General features: G+C 36.0%; 1 protein-coding gene across 14 annotated transcripts in view; it reads left to right on the plus strand.

Annotated features, from left to right (window-relative positions):
- RP1 (RP1 axonemal microtubule associated) overlaps window positions 1–17879 on the plus strand; it is a 335045-nt gene that overhangs the window by 132763 nt on the left and 184403 nt on the right. For all 14 annotated transcript variants that reach the window (XM_046641544.1, XM_046641545.1, XM_046641549.1 and 11 more), the window contains 3 exons: window positions 236–312; window positions 420–451; window positions 625–754. In XM_046641544.1, the coding sequence (XP_046497500.1) occupies window positions 236–312; window positions 420–451; window positions 625–754 (239 nt within the window). The remainder of the gene's footprint in view (window positions 1–235; window positions 313–419; window positions 452–624; window positions 755–17879) is intronic.

A 17879-nucleotide genomic window follows, 5' to 3' on the forward strand; every position in this document is an offset into this window, starting at 1 on the left:
ATTAGAGAAAAACATGTTTCATCCTTACTTGAGTGCAGCTTCTCCTACCTCCCTTGCACTCTAGTAGTCATTTTTTACATTTCCTTTTTTATTTTCTACTTCTCTGCTTTTACCAACTAGATAACCATGGCTTTTTCCAGTTCCCATTATCCATTATTTCTGATGGCTAGATAATTGCCGGTGGTTAGTGTAAATATAAAGCCAGAATTTAATCAATACACTTTTCTTTCTGCAGATGGCTGGATCAAGGGGAAGATGACGGTAAAATTGTCAGAGAACTGTATGCCAGGGACTACAATATCATCTCTGCAAGTGAGTGTCATGTACACACCTGTCTTAGAAAATTCTGTTTTATGAATTTTCTGTTGAGGAAAGTATGACACTGTTGAAATTAACGGTCTTCTCTTTTCTATCCTCAGGGCAGAAGCTAGAATTTAATAGAAAAGAAACAGTAAGAATTTATTTTGGGGCTTAAATTATTTCGTACAAATGTTTAAATAGCAATTTGATGTATGAAAACAAAACAGTATATAGTGTTTAGTAAGGAGTATTTCTTAGTAATTTCTTCTCTTTATCTTCTCATGTTGGTGTTTTTTGTTTGCTTTGTTTGGTTTCTCTGTTTAGTGGGCTGCAGAAAGCTGGAAGTTTATGAAAGGAAACACTCTTCAATTCTACAACAGGCTTACTGGAGGATTTGTCCGTCTGCATCCAAATGGCACAGTTGACGCAGTTGGAAAGAAGACAGACAAATATGGTAAAATCCTTGGCCAAAGCATGTGGTGGCTATGGCAGGTTTGGAAGCTGGAGAAGGGTGGGTTTCTAGACGTAGTTTAATTTATAGTTTTGCTGCTTCTTTTTCAGATGGCTTTACACCAGTGTTAGGCTATTTAAATAATTCACTCTCTGCATTAATGCAGATGATCAGTAGATGACAAGCTTTAAATCTGGGCAGACAATGTCATTATGCAGAATAGTACTCCATGAAAAAACTCATATTTGTTATTACTTAATTGAAGAATAAGATTTAGGCAGTTAACATTGACAGTTCATAAAAAGCAACCTTTGTAGCTGTTGAATACAATGGCCATTTAAGGAATTAAGTTGGTTCTACTAAATATCAAATGCCTACTCTGTTCAAAACACCATGTTAAATCATTTGAAGGCCACAGAAATAACTAAGACATTATCCTGAATTCCAGAGATTCATAATCTATTGAGGAAGACAAGCATAGACAATTCTAATAATGGTTGTTTGTAGCTAATATCATAATAAAGTTATGAGGAAAAACTAGGCAAAGAAAAACTAACTTTGATGTTTAATATCAGCATGTCATGAAGCTATGACCATAGAATTGATGAAGAAGGAGTAAATTGATACGGTGGATCTTTGACTGTAAACCCAAAACCTCCAACTCTTCTTGAAATTAAGACCTTCACTATTTAAACAAAATTTGCCTGCTGAATCTTATGAATGTAACTTTGCTGTACGTTTAGAAATTGTGCTGTTCAAATAGTCAGTAGATGTGCTGGGGATACTAACCTATAGCAGTTCCTCAAAATGTAACCTCCTCCACCTCATATTAGAGATCCTAGAAAATAATCCAATTTTCTCCTCTGTGAAAATATGTGGGAGTCTTAAGGATACTTCGTAGTAGCTTCTGTTTCCAAAATTGGTCTATTCCTCAGACATTTGTTTCACCTTGGGATCACTTATCCACTTAGATCAGTCAAGATGACCTTTCATATCCTGTTCCTTGGGGTCCCTGCTGCTGATGCTCTTTTTCCTTCTTGAATATAGTAGATTGTATTTCCAAGTGTGATTGGAAAAATATCTCCTACTGTTAAATCAGAAACTATGAAGGATCTAAGTTTTACCCTATTTGCAAAAAACGTGAGAGCACTGAGTCAAAGACCAAGACCATTTATTTCTCACAGCAAATGCAGCAGCCAGAGCAACATCTTGTGTCAGTTTTCCAGCCACAATCCCACAGTATCATGAGATGAGGGCTTGATGGTACCAACATATATGGTTGGGTGCATTAAAGGAGAGAAATTCCCAAATTAGGAGACTCTGATCCTATATAGGGTTGCTCATCCTTCCTTCCAGAGAGAGAGGAGAGACAGAATTTGTCTTTATTCTGGAATGTAGGCGAATCTTCTCTAGGGAAGAGAAGGAAAGGTCTTTGCCTTTACCCTCTGGGGCATCTCCAGAGAGAGAGAGAGAGAGCTCTAAGCTTTACTATGCTGGAATGTTTCTTCATGCAAATATTTTGTAAACACCTTCATTTAGAGGGACTGGACCATGCAGGAACACTACAGATGGAGGGACAACTGTCTTCGAATACTCATCCCACAAGTTAGTTATAAACTTGCCACTCCCACATCAAGAAGTGGAGTTGATTTCCTTACCCCTTGCTGGGTCAGCACTTTCTGTGTTTTGATTGACAAAATGCAGATAAAGCAATGCTGTAACTTTCCAGATTTGCATCTTCTACCTTCGCTTCTTGGATTAATCCTTCTTGGAAGCCAGCCCTCATGCTATGAGAAAACCCAAATAGCCCTGCAGTGAGGTCCCCAGGGAAAGAACTAATGGCACTGACAGCCCCAGCTGGATTCCCGACCTGCAGCCAATACCAACTGCCAGGCGTGTGGGTCCCTGTGTAGAGCAAACTAACTAGTAGATGATGAAAATAGAGAAACTTTTTACCCATTAGTGTTTCTAGCATCTTAATATGCTAGTCCTATAATATATCATGTAGAATGAGCAGTCCTAAAAAAAGGCAGGTGCAGGATAATATGAGTAATTTTCCTTGATGTAACTGACATTTTTGTAACAGGAGATCTTTTATGTGTGATAATTACTTGCAGCATTATTTCCTGGTGTTATGCTCAGTGTCCCATAAATTCACACTCATGAATCAGTTTTCACTTGCCTGGAAAGTGTTGTGATGAACAATACTGACCCATGAACGTCTTTTCAGGAAAATATTTTAGGAGCATGTCTCTGAGATATATTGGCTTATAATTTTCACTCCACAAAACAATGTTGTTTTTATCACCATGTACCAGTCTTTCTATTTAGTTATCAAACCGGTTGTGAATTTAGCTATTTCTGCACTCACACTGCACTCACTTCTCTGAGTGCTACTGAACCATTTTTTGGCAATCTGAACCTAAAAGCAGATACACAGCATGAGAATATCTTTGAAATGCCAACCACAAGGAGCTTCGTTTTATGATCATAAATGCTTAGGTTTTTGTTTTTGTTTTTTAAAGATTGGCACCTAAGCTAACATCTGTTGTCAATCTTCCTTTTTTTTTCTTCTTCTTCTCTCCAAAGCCCCCTGTACATAGTTGTATAGTCTAGTTGTAGGTCTCTCTGGTTGTGCTATGTGGGACACCACCTCAGCATGGCTTGATGAGTGGTGCCATGTCCGTGCCCAGGATCCAAACCAGCAAAACCCTGGGCCACTGAAGTGGAGTGCGTGAACTTAACCACTTGGCCACAGAGCCAGCCCCAGGTCTTCGGTTTTAAAAATAATCCTGTACCAACATTGACAATGACTATCACAATCAAGTCTTCTTGTCTCCAGTGTGGGATCCTAGAACTAGAAGGAAGGACCAGACAACCAAAGCAATTCAGTTTTTAATACTACTTTTAAAACACTTAAACCATTGATGGCTACTTTGTGTCGAGACCACTTTCACGAACTTCTCATCCCCTGAAATTTCAAAAGATTTACCATAAAATATAGATGCACAGATTTCCCCATATATGGTAATCTTCCTTCAAGAAGAAAAATTTCATAATCTAAATTCAGATTTATTTCTTATATTCTTAAAAGGATTAAGCATGCATTTAGAAATGTACAATATATCATATCATGAGAAGTTTCTAATATGTCATTATTGTTCTCTGTATTGTCTCTAATGATCTATGTAAATAGTTGTACCAGGTTTTGTTTTTTGTGTTTGGAGTGTTTGTTTGGTGCTGTGTCAGATTAGAGCATATGGAAGAGGTGACTGCATTCTTCTGTGTGGAGGTTTTAAAATATATCCACAAATTACTTGACACTGACCACTTCAAAAGGTGGGGGCTAGTCCTCTCTCCTTGAGTATGGACTGGATTAGGTGATTTTCTTCTAACAGATAGAATATGGTGGAAGTGTCTGTATGTGACTTTTGGGACTAGATCATAAAAGACATGACAGGTTTCTCCTTGTACTCTCTCTTGGATCACTCACTCTGGGGGAAGCCAACCATCATGTCATATGGGCATTCAAGCAGCCCTATGGAGAGGCCAGCATGGCAAGGAACTGAAGCCTCTTGCCGACAGCCATGTGAATGAGCCATCTTGTGAGAGGATCCTCCAGCCCCAATCAAGACTTCAGATGATGACAGCCCCAGCCAACAACTTGAGCACAAACTCACAAGAGACCTTGACCCAGAGTCATCTAGATAAGTTGTTCCCAAATTCCTGACCTACAGAAATTGTAAGGTAGTAAATGTTTTAAGCTACAAAAGTTTTGGAGTAATATTTTACACAGCAATAGATCACTAATATGGTAGTTTAGACACTGTTCTGTAAGACAGCTACTCTTAGTACTTTCTCATTCTGGACTGTATGATGACTCCCATCTTACCTTCACACTAAGTTATGGCCAGGAATGGAAATGGCAGTGTCTCTCCTATCTGTAATCTGAATCCTCATCTTTTGTCTTATATGGCTGATTCAATTCTACATTCTGCATTGATGCAATGGGTAGTCCTGAATATTCAGTGTAATTCTTCTATACTGAAAACTATAAAACATTTTGTGTGTGTGTGTGTGAGGAAGATTGTCCCTGAGCTAACGTCTGTGCCAGTCTTCCTCCATTTTGTATGTGGGATGCTGGCACAGTGTGGCTTGATGAACAGTGTAAGGTCTGTGCCCAGGATCTGAACCTGTGGACACAGGACTGCCAAAGTGGATCATGCAGACTTAACTACCATGCAACCAGGCCAGCCTCTATAAAACATTTTTGAAAGAGATTAAAGAAGACCTGAATAAGTGGAAAAACATCCCCTGTTCATGGAATTGAACACTTAGTATTGTTAATATGGTAGTACTCCTCAAAGTGATCTCTAGATTCAAATCAATCCTCATCAAAATCCCATAGCCTTTTCTGAAAAAGTGGAAAAATTAATCCTAATTTTCATATGGAATTCAGGGGACCCCCAAATAGGCAAAACAATAGTGAAAAAGGAGAACCAAGTTGGAAGACTCACATTTCCTAATTTTACAAATTACTACAAAGCTACAGTAATCAAAATACTACAGTACTGGCATAAAGACAGACAAATAGTTCAATGGGATAGTGTTTTATATTTTTTTATGAGATAGTCAGTCAGGTTCAGCCACAGAGGAGACACAGGAGAGCCTTGGGAAAACAACGTTCGTTATACTCACAGGTCCTAGAGCCAGGAGGCACAGCATGCCATGAAGGACTACATGGAAAAACACTGGGGTGGTTAGGCGACAGAAGACGGGAGGGAGGGAGCACTTAGACTATGGCCCCTATTGGAGTTTCCCGAGGAAAGACAAGTCAGGGCAGGGTAAACAGAATTGGCTACTTTGAGTAACTTCAGCAAGGTTGGGTCATAGTGGTGATCTCTAGTTTCCTGGTACTTCGCCCTGGGATGATTAAGGCAGAGGAATGTTGCCTCCTGGGATGCATGGGCCAGAAAGAGGAGGTATGGCTCTGGATCAGTTAGTTTGCCTATCAAAAATATGCTGTAGGCAGGGCCTTTTGCTATCTCTAAGAGTTGGCTAGCCCAGGAGGAACAGTCTCTCTCCCAACCTAAAAGAAAGGTCTTTTAAGATGTCAAATCATCATAATATGTAAAAAATTTTAAATATGTGCAATGCAAATAGAATCAAGAGTCTAGAAATAAACCTGTATATCTATGGTCAATTGATTTTTGATGAAGGTGGCAAGACCATTCAATTTGGAAAGTATAGTCTCTTCAACAAATGGTGCTGGGACAACTGGATATTCAAATGCAAAAGAATGAAACTGGACCCTTACTTCATACCATATACACAATTTAACTCAAAGTGAACCAAAGACCTAAGTGTAAGAGCTAAAACTATAAAACTCTTAAAAAAAAATAGTTGTAAATTTGCACATCCTTGAAATAGTCAGTGATTTCTTAGATATGACATCAAAAGCACAGGCAACAAAGAAAAAAATAGATAAATTGGACATCATCAAATTAAAAACTTGTGCATCAAAGGATACTATTAAGAGATGACAGGGTAACCCACAAAATGGGAGAAAATATTTATAAATCATATATCTGATAAAGATCTAGAATCTCAATTACATAAAAAGCTCTTAAAAGTCCACAACAAAAAGAGAAACAACTCAATAAAAAAAATAGGCAGGGGCCGGCCCTGTGGCGAGTGGTTAAGTTCACGCGCTCTGCTGCAGGCAGCCCAGTGTTTTGTCGGTTCGGATCTTGGACGCGGACATGGCACTGCTCCTCAGGCCACGCTGAGGCGGCGTGCCACGTGCCTCAACTAGAAGGACCCACAGCTAAGAGTGTACAACTGTGTACTGGGGAGCTTTGGGGAGAAAAAGGGAAAAAGATAAAATCTTAAAAAAAAATAGGCAAAGAACTTAAATAGACATTTATCTAAAGATGATATACAAATGGCCAACAAATACATGAAAAAGTATTCAATGTCATTAGTATTAGGAAAGTGCAAATCAAAACCACAATGAGGTACCACTTCATACCCACTAGGATGGCAATAATCAAAATAACAGAAAATAGCAAGTGTTGGTGATAATGTGGAAAATTGGAACCTTCATACGTTGCTGGTGGAAGTGTAAAATGATTCAACTGCTTTGGAAAACGATTTGGCAGTTCATCAATAAGTTAAAGAGTTACCATGTGACCTAGAAATTACACTCCTAGGTACATATCCAAGAAAATCGAAAATAAAAACTTGTGCATGGATGTCATAGCACTATTTACAATAGCCAAAAGATGGAAACAACCCAAATTTCCATCAACTGATGAATGTATGAACAAATGTGATGTATCCATACAATGGAATATTATTCAGCCATAAAAAGGAATGAACAATGTGCTACAACATGGGTGGACCATGAAAACATTGTACTAAGTGAAAGAAGACAGACACAAAAGATCAAACATTATATGAGTTCATTTATGTGAAATATTCAGAATAGGCAAATTCATAGAGACAGAAATTAGAGTAGCCGGTGCTGGAGGGGAGAGGAGGAGGGAATGGAGACTGACTGCTTAATGGGTACAGATTTTCTTTTGGGGTGATTAAAATGTTCTGGAACTAGATAGTGGTACTGGTTGCACAATATGAGTGCACTACATAACACTGAATTGTACACTTTAAAGTGGTTAAAATGGTGAATTTTATGTTATATTATTTTACCATGCTTTTTAAAAACAGCGGTAGCCATTGTACACCATACAACAGTGGAGATAAAATTCACATTTGTAATTCTTATGAATTTATATGTTTATTAAAAATTTTCTAACAGAAAGCCAGTAAAGTGTTTTGAGGAAGGAACAACTCTTTCCATTTCTCACGAAGGTATTATTTCATTTCGCAATCTGCTTGAATGGAGCTTATTACAAACAAACGAATGTGTATAACAGGAAGATATAAAATGGTAAGCTAAACCCTTCCTGCCAGGAATCCACAATTCACATCATGACTTGAACAAGTTTTATATAAAGGGCATTAGGGCTGGAGTAGGTTTTAGGGAGCACAGAGCTCTAGCACTTCGTCCTTTCCCTTTTCCCTACTAGAGTGGGAGATAATGGCACTACTCGTGAAGTTTGGAGGTGTGTACCTGAAGAGAACATGTTGTTGGGAGAAAGTTCTCTCTGTACCTCTCGCATTTCTGCATGATCTGGGTCTCCTGTGCAAAGCTATCTACAGCCACTTTAACAATGTCTGTATAAGGAGATGTTCCAAGATAAAGCACGTCCTCCTTCCCTGAAGACTTTCGAGGATAGTAGTGTCTCCTTCCTAGAAAACATTTGTTTCCTGATTAAGATAATAAAGATAGTATCTCCCTGTGGGCAAAGATTGGGCAGGTTTGCTAGCAGCCCCTAATAAGATTGGGGGTTTCCAAAACTTACAGTTCCTCGGCTATGACCCAGAGCCACTTTGTATGCAGCATTTATCTAGTCCCTCTTTGCATAGGACTCAGGAGTCAGGGGAACCAATATGAACCTGCTGCTCCTGCTGTGCTGTGTCTAATAAACTGTCAAAATCCAGTTGGACCTGCTGTGTCCTTACTGTCTGAATTTATGGAAGATGGCTAGCTGTTTTGTGTGTTACATTGGTGTCTTCTTCCAGGCTAGCTGTTTGTTGAATGGCAAGGAAGGAGAGTGGACCTGGAGACAGTAGATCATAGGGAAGGACTACAGGAAGGCAAGCAAAGCAGGAGGGTCCGAGATTGACTTGAGCCCCTAATTTCTATTGAATCTGAGGCGTGGATTCCTGAGTTTCCAGTGATTTTAGACCACGCACAGATAGAACATGTAAGTAGGTACCATCTGGCCACTGTAAATGACTGCCCAGTGCAAAAAGGCCTTGTCTTGATAGGATTCCCCAATATCAGGAGGCTGTTTATGGTATTACAAGAATGCTAATCTAGTGTGACACACACATGAGCCACTATTTTAATTTATGCATTGTTGGATGGAGAAATGACAATGACTAACAGAGGAGGGCTTGCAGTTTTGCCTCCATGGTAACTCACGTGAGCAATGAATCACCTACTAACCTTACCTGGTGGACGAAGGTGAAAGAGACAGGAAAGCCAGAAGAGAGAAAGCAGGCCATGCCCCTGTCCCTTCCAAGTCGTAGTTTCTAGCAGCCGCACCTGAGCGGGGGCAGTGGGGAGCTTTGAAATTTCAGACAGTGACAGGATTTTAAAGTTACACACAGCACCAAATATTTATCAGAGAAATAATATTTATTTTTTTAAAAAATTGACTTTAAATTATTTCATCATTCCACAAGAAATCCTTAAGGAAATTTTGTTAAAATTACGTTAAATCTATATATTAACTTGGAAGAAATTGATGTCTTCTAGTATTCAGGCTTTTCCTTTAGGAATTTGTCCTATATCTGTTCATTCATGACTTTATATATATCTATAAATGAATATAGGCATATAGATATAAAGTATATATTATTTTAAATTTTTCTCCCTTCACATAGGTAGTACATTGTCTTGTTAGTGTTATTCTGAGGCTTTTGGTTGCTATTGTAAATACACCCTTTTCCATTATAAATATGACATCTATATAGAAATATATAGAAATTTATAGTTCTTAATGTATTTTATTTATTCCATATTTATTAAGTGCCTACTATATGTCAGGCACTGGTCTAGATACGTATTTATCTGTAATCTTACCACTCTACTGCACTCTAACTAATTTAAAGAGCTTTTTCAGGTTTTACAAATATAATAAATTTATCTACTACTTCCCAATAGTTACATCTGTTATTTTGATTTCAAACACTTTTCCACTGGAAAATATCCTTAAGAAGGTGATATAGTGGGGGTATTCTCATTTTGTAATTAATTTTAATGGAATGTCTTTATTGTGTATTAAGAGTTGTGTATTTGAAGAGAAGTTGATAAATAATATCACTTTCTTCCCCTCCTAAGCACAGAATCAATTAAGAAATAAGATACAAAACACAGAAAATGGAAATCAAAATCTCAGCTTTATTACTGATGGAATCAAGTGGAGATTTGGGGGATATCTCAGCTCAAAGGACTTGCAAACTCTCCCCAGAATGAGACAAAATTACTTACCCAGGCATAGGCAGTGTTGGGCAATGCCAGGCTCCCTTATGGAGGCTGTCCCTTACCAGTGACAGAGAGCACAGAGAAAAGACCTTCTGTAAAGGTGGCCCCACTGGGGCTAGGAAGAGCCTAAGTTGAAATACCTAGCTCCTTTCAAAGTCACCAGAGTTGCCCTCTATTCCCTGGTATGCAGTGAAAGGGAGCATGAGAGCTGGCATGGAGGAAGGTTCCCCCTTAATGTTATATATGATGTAGTTATTGATTTTTAAATATGTATCCTTTAGAGTGCTAAGAAGTAATCTATTTCTAATTTTACTATGAACTTTATTAAAAATGATTTAAAAGTTAAAAACTGTTAAGTGCTACTACGTTTCTGTTTGGCATCTACTGGATTCATAATACAATTTTTCATATTGGATTTAAAGTTAATTTATGTTACTTAAATATTTCTGTTTTAGAAATTATAAATCCTTTTCGCAGGAGAGATTCATTAAATGTACATACACACACATTTAAGTATTTAATGTGTGCCAGATGCTAGTCTAGATGCTGGAGATATTACAGCAATCAAAAAGGTAAAAATCGGTGTGCTTGCTTAGAGTTTACATTCCAATGAGGTTAGTCTTTCTATTTTGAGGGGAGAGGGGAAGTATTTTCAGCTTCTTATTTTATTCTTTTTATGCCTCAGATTCATTGAGATATAATTGACATATAACATTGTGTAAGTTTAGGTATACAATGTGATGATTTGATAAGCATATATATTACAAAATGATTATCACAATAAGGTTAGTTAACACATCCATGACTTCGTATAATTACAATTTTTTTTGTTGTGATAACGTTTAAGATCTAATCTGTTAGCAACTTTCAAGTATATAATACAGTATTGTTAATAATTGTCACTATGCTGTATATTAGATCCTCAGAACTTATTCATCTTATACCTAGAAGTTTGTATACTTTGACCAGCATCTCCTCATTTCCCCTACCTCTCAGCCCTAGCAATCACCATTCTACTCTGTTTCTATGAGTTTGGCTCTTTTTTTGATTCCACATATAAATGAGATCATACAATATTCGACTTTCTCTGACTGACTTAACTTAGCATAAGGTCCTCAAAATCCATTCATGTTTTCACAAATGGCAGGATTTTTTTCTCTTTTGTGATTGAATAATATTAATATATGTCTCAATATCTATATCTATATATCTGTGTCTATACCTATATATCCCATTTCTTGTCCATTCATCTGTCAATACACTTAGGTTGTTTCCATTTCCTGGCTGTTGTGAACAATGCTGCAATGAACATGGGAGTGCATATATTTCTTCAAGACAATGATTCATGTCCTTTGGATATATAGCCAGAAGTGGGACTGCTGGATCATATGGTAGTTCTATTTTTAATTTTTTGAGAAGCAATCCCCATAGTGTTTGCCGTAGTGGCTGTACTGATTTGCTTTCCCATGAATAGTGCACCAGGGTTCTCTTTCCTCTGTATTCTTGCCAGCATTTGTTATCTCTTGTCTTTTTGATGATAGCTATTCTAACAGGTGTGAGGTAGTATCTCATTGAGGTTTTGACTAGCATTTTCCTGACAACTAGTGATGTTGAGCACCTTTTCATTAACTTGTCATTAGCCATTTGTATGTCTTTGGAAAAATATCTCTTCAAGCGCTCTGCCTATTTTTTAATCAGATTGTTTGTTTCTTTCCTATTATGAGTTGCTTTTATATTTTGGAAATAAACTACTCATTAGATATATGGTTTGCAAATATTTTCTGCCATTCGATAGGTTGACTTTTCATTTTGTTGGTTGTTTCCTTTGCTCTGCAAGAGCTTTTTAGTTTGATGTAGTCCCATTTGTTGATTTTTGCTTTTGTTGCGTGTGCTTTTGGTGTCATATCCAAATGATAATTGCCAAGACCGATGTCAAGGAGCTATGGTCCTAGTCTTCTTCAAGGAGTTTTATGGTTTCAGGTCTTATGTTTAAGTCCTTAATCCATTTCAAGTTACTTTTTGTGAGTAATGTAAGCTTGGGTTTCAGTTTTGTTTTTTGGCAGATGGATATCCAGTTTCCCAGCACTATTTACTGAAGAGTCTACCCTTTGCCCGTTGTGAAATATTAGTTGACTGTATATGCGTTGGTTTATTTCTTGGCTGTCTATTCTTTTCCATTGGTTTATGTGTCTGTTTTAATGCCAATACCATACTGTTTTGATTGCTATAGTTTTGTAGTGTAGTTTAAAATAAAGAACTGTGATGTTCTTTCTCAAGATTACTTTCTTCTTTGTTCTTTCTCAAGATTACTTTGGCTATTCAGGGTCTTTTGTGGTTCTATACAAATTTTAGGATTTTTTTTCTATTTCTCTGAAAAATGTCATTGGAATTTTGATAGGGATTGTGTTGAATCTATTGATGGCTTTGGGTAGTATAGACATTTTAACAATGTTAACTCTTCCAATTCATGAACACAGGATATCTATTTATTTGTGTCTTTAATTACTTTCATCAAAGTCTTATAGTTTTTGGTGTATAGTTCTTTCACTTTCTTGATTAAATTTATTCTTAACTATTTTATTGTTTTTGATGCTATTATAAATGGGATTGTTTATTTCTTTTTTAGGCAGTTCACTGTTAGTGTATAGAAACTCGATTGATTTTTTTGTGTGTTGATTCTGTATCTTTCAGCTTTACTGAATTTCTTTATTAGGTCTAACAACTTTTGATAGATACTTTAGGATTTTCTATATATAAGATCATATCATCTGCAAATAGAGACAGTGTTACTTCTTTCTTTTCAATTTGGATGCCTTTTATTTCTTTTTCTTGCCTAATAGCTCAGACGAGGACTTCCATTACTGTGTTGAATAGGAGTGGTGATAGTGGACACCCTGTATTCTTCCTGATCTTAGAGGAAAGACTTTCAGTCTTTCATCACTGAGGATGATGTTAGCTGTGGGCTTGTCATTTATGGCCTTTATTGTGTTAAGAAGTGTTTCTTTTATTCCCACTTTGTTGAGAGTTTTTTTCATGAAAGGATTTTGAATTTCGTCAAGTGCTTTTTCTGCATCTATGGAAATAATCATATGATTTTTGTCATTCATTCTATTAACATAATGTATCACATTTATTGATTTGTGTATTTTGAACCATCATTGAATCTCAGGAGTAAATCCCACTTCCTCATATGTATGATCCTCTTAATATGCCTTTAAATTTGGTTTAATAGTATTTTGTTGAGAATTTTTGCATCTGTATTCATGAGGGATACTATAGTGCCTGTAGTTTTCTATTCTTGCCATGTCCTTATCTGGCTTTGGTATCGGGGTAATGCTTGTCTAGTAAAATGAATTTAGGAGTGTTCCCTCCTCTTCAATTTTTTGGAAGAGTTTGAGAAGGATTAGTCATAAATTTTTTTTTAAATGTTTGATAAATTTTACCTCTGAAGCCATCTGGTCCTGGGCTTTTCTTTTTTGAAAAGTTCTTGATTATTGATTCAATTTTCTTACTTGTTCTGTTGTTCCTAACTTGTTCAGATTGCCTGCTTCTTCATGATCCAGTCTTGGTAGGATGTATGTTTCTAGGACTTTATCCATTTCTTCTAGGTTTTTCAATTTATTGGTGTATAATTGTTCATAGTAGTCTTTTATGATCCTTTGTATATCTGTGGTTTCAATTGTAATGCCTCCTTCTTCATTTATAATTTTATTTGAGTCTTCTCTCTTGTTTCTTGGTTAGTCTAGCCAAAGATTTGTCAATTTTGTTTATCTTTTCAAAAAACCAACTCTTAGTTTTGTTGATCTGTTCTATTGTTTTATTCTCTATTTCATTTATTTCTCCTCTGATCTTTATCTCCTTCCTTCTGATAACTTTGGGCTCAGTTCTTGTTTTTCTAGTTTTTTGAGGTATAAAGTTAGGTTGTGTATTTGATATATTTCTTTTTTCTTAATTTAGGCATTTATCACTGTAAACTTTCCTCTTAGGACTGCTTTTGCTGCATCCCATAAGTTTTGATGTGTTGTGTTTCCATTTTCATTTGTTTCAAGATATATTTTGATTTCCCTTTTGATTTCTTCTTTCACTTAGTTGTTAAGGAAGTGTTACTTAATTTTCACATATTTGTGAATTTTCCAGTTTCATTCCTGTGTTTGTTCTGGTTTCATTCCGTTTTGGTTGGAAAAGATACTTAGTATGATTTCAATCCTTTTAAATTTGCTAAAACTTCTTTTGTGACCTAATCTGTGATCTATCCTGGAGAATGTTCCATGTGCAATTGAGAAAAATGTGTGTTCTGCTGCTGATGGCTGGAATGTTCTGTATGTGTCTGTTAAGTCCATTTGGTCTTAAATATAGTTCAAATCCAATATTTGATAATTGATTTTTATCTGGATGATCTGCCCATCGTTGAAAGTAGGGTATCAGTGCCTCCTACTATTATTGTATTGTTGTCTATTTCTCCCTTCAAATGTTAGTATTTGCTTGATATATTTAGTTGCTCTGATATTGGGTGCGCATATGTATATTTATAATTAAGTTCTTTTGATGAATTGACCCCTTAATCATTATATAATGAAATTTTTTTTTTGGTAACATTTTTTGACTTCAGGTCCATTTTGTTTGATGTAAGTATGAATGGCCTTACTCCCTTTTGGTTTCCATTTGCATGGAATATCTTTTTCCATCTCTTCACTTTGAGCTTATGTGTGTCATTAAAGCTAAAGTGAGTCTCTTATAGGGAGCATATAGTAGGGTGTTGTTATTTATTCATTCAGACACTCTTGCCTTTTGATTGGAGAATGTAATCCATTTACATTTAAAGTAATTTTTCATACGTTAGGACTTACTAAGACCATCTTACTGTTTTGTAGCTTTTTGTTCCTTTTGTCCTCTTATTGTCTTACTTTGTTGTTAATTAATGATTTTTCATTTTTACTTATTTGATATTTGATATAACTCTTTCCCCTAATTGTAAAAAATTAATAATACTCATCATAAAATATTTCATAAATACATTTAAAGCATAAATATGAAAACTTAAATTGCCTGTAAATCTATTACCTAGTGATAAGCAGTGAATTTAGTTCATTTCCTTGTAGTTTTGCGTGTATATAAATATACACATATACAGCATTATGTGAAATATAACAAATATTATGAAATATTACATTTTATGTATATAATTTTAAATACACAATAGACTAAGTGTATTCAACATAGAATTTTAATTTTGCTCTTACTGTTATTACATGAGTATTTTTTACATGTTATCAAATAATCTCAAAGGCATTAAAATAATATATACTCCACTGTATAAATTTGCCACATGGATATGACATTCTGTATTTTGATAAATATACTAATGTTCTGTTATCTCTGATGTTTCTATTATATCTCATTATTTTCTTTCTTTTTTCTTTTTTGAGGAATATTAGCCCAGAGCTAACATCTGCTGCCAATCCTCCTCTTTTTTGCTGAGGAAGACTGGCCCTGAGCTAACATCCATGCCCATCTTCCTCTACTTTATATGTGGGATGCCTGACACAACATGGCTTGACAAGTGGTGCGTAGGTCTGCACCTGGAATCTGAACCGGTGAACCCTGGGCTGCCTAAGTGGAATGTGTGAATTTAACTGCTGTGCCACTGGGACAGCCCCCTGGTTATTTCCTTAATAAAGATTGCTGAAAAATAGGATTACTAGGCCAAATATAAAGAAAATTTTAAGGCATCTTATACATATTGTCTTACCTATTTCCAGAAGAGTTATATCAATTAACACTCTCATACATGGTGCATGAGTGTCTTATATTTTTTCTTTTTCTAAGCTTATCTGCTTTATTTTTTACTTTTTATTGATGTATCATTGGTTTGTAACATTATACAAATTTCAGGTGTATATCATTATGTTTCGGTTTCTGTGTAGACTACATCATGTTCACCTCCCAAAAACTAATTATCATCCAATTCCATGCATATGTGCCCAGTCACCCCATTCACCCTCCTCTCTCCCCACTTCCCCTTTGGTAACTACCAATCTAATCTGTGTATCTATGTGTGTGTTTGTTGTTTTTATCTTCTGTTTATGAGTGAGATCTTGCACTATTTGACTTTTCCCTCTGACTTATTTCTCTTAGCATAATACCCTCAAGGTTCATCCATGCTGTCACAAATGGCAAGATTTCATCTTTTTTTATAGCTGAATAGTGTTCCATTGTGTATATGTACCACAACTTCATTATCCATTCGTCCTTTGATGGGCACTTAGGCTGTTTCCATGTCTTGTCTATTGTGAATAATGCTGCAGTGAACATAGAGGTGCAGATATCTTTATGCATTTGTGTTTTCATGTTCTTTGGATAAATACCCAGCAGTGGAATAGCTCTATCATATGATAGTTCTATTCTTAATTTTTTGTGGACTCACCATACTGTTTTCCATAATGGCTGCAGCAGTTTGCATTCCCAACAGCAGTATGTGAGAGATCCCTTTTCTCCACATCCTCTCCAACACTTGTTATTCCTTGTCTTTTTAATTATAGCCATTCTCTTGGATGTAAGGTGATATCTCATTGTAGTTTTCATTTGCGTTTCCCTAATAATTAGCAATGTTGAACATCTTTTCATGTGGCTGTTGGCCATCTGTATATTTTCTTTGGAAAAATATCTGTTGAAATCTTTTGCCCATTTTTTAGTTGTGTTGTTTGTATTTTTGTTGTTGAGATGTATGAGTTCTTTGTATATTTTGGATATAAATCCCTTATTGGATATATTGTTTGCAAATATGTTCTCTAAGTTGTTAGGTTGTCTTTTCCTTTTGTTGATGGTTTCCTTTGCTGGAGAAGCTTTTTAGTTTGATGTAGTCCTATTTGTTTATTTTTTCTTTTGTTTCCCTTGCCTGTTCAGACATGGTATTTGAAAATATGCTGCTAAGACTGATGTCAAAGAGCACACTGCCTATGGTGTCTTCTAGAAGTTTTGTGATTTCGGGTCGGGTCTTACATTCAAGTCTTTAATCCATTTTGAGTTAAGTTTTGTGTATGGTGTAAGATAATGGTCTACTTTCATTTTTTTGCGTGTGGCTATCCAGTTTTCCCAGCACTATTTATTGAATAGACTTTCTTGTCTCCATTATGTGTTCTTGGCTCCCTTGTCGAAAATTAACTCTCCATTGATGTATGGGTTTATTTCTGGGCTCTTGGTTCTGTTCCATTGATCTATGTGTTTGTTTTTGTTCTGGTACCATGCTGTTTTGATTTCTATAGGTTAGTAGTATTTTGAAATGAGGGAGTACGATACTGTCAGCTTTTTTCTTTTTCCTCAGAATTGCTTTTGTTATTCAGAGTCTTTTGTTGTTCCATTCTGTGAAGAATGTCAGTAGAACTTTGATAGAGATTGCATTGAATCTAGATTGCTTTAGGAAATACGGACATTTTAACTATGTTAATTCTTCACTCCAAGAGCATGGGATATCTTACCCTTTCTTTGTGTGTTTTCTTCAATGTCTTTCAACAGTATTTTTTAGTTTTCAATGTACAGGTCTTTCACCTCTTCGGTTAAATTTATTCCTAGGTATTTTATTCTTTTTGTTGTAATTGTAAATGGGTTTGTATTCTTGAGTTCTTTTTCTGCTAGTTCATTGTTAGTGTATAGAAATGCAACTGATTTTTGTATGCTGATTTTGCTTCATGCAACTTTACCATATTCATTTATTGTTTCTAATAGTTTTTGGTGGATTCTTTAGGGTTTCCAATATATAAAATCGTGTGATCTGCAAAAAGTGACAGTTCCACTTTTTCCTTTCCTATTTGGGTCCCTTTGTTTTCTTTTTCTTTCCTCATTGCTCTTGCTAGGACTTCCAGTGCTATGTTAAATGAGAGTGTGAAAGTGGGCATCCTTGTCTTCTTCCTGTTCTTAAAGAGATAGCTTTCAGATTTTCCCTGTCGAGTATGACATTGGTTGTGGGTTTGTCATATATGACCTTTATTATGTTGAGGTACTTTCCTTCAATAC

The sequence above is a fragment of the Equus quagga genome, chromosome 16 (assembly GCF_021613505.1).
Source record: "Equus quagga isolate Etosha38 chromosome 16, UCLA_HA_Equagga_1.0, whole genome shotgun sequence".
NCBI lineage: Eukaryota > Metazoa > Chordata > Mammalia > Perissodactyla > Equidae > Equus > Equus quagga.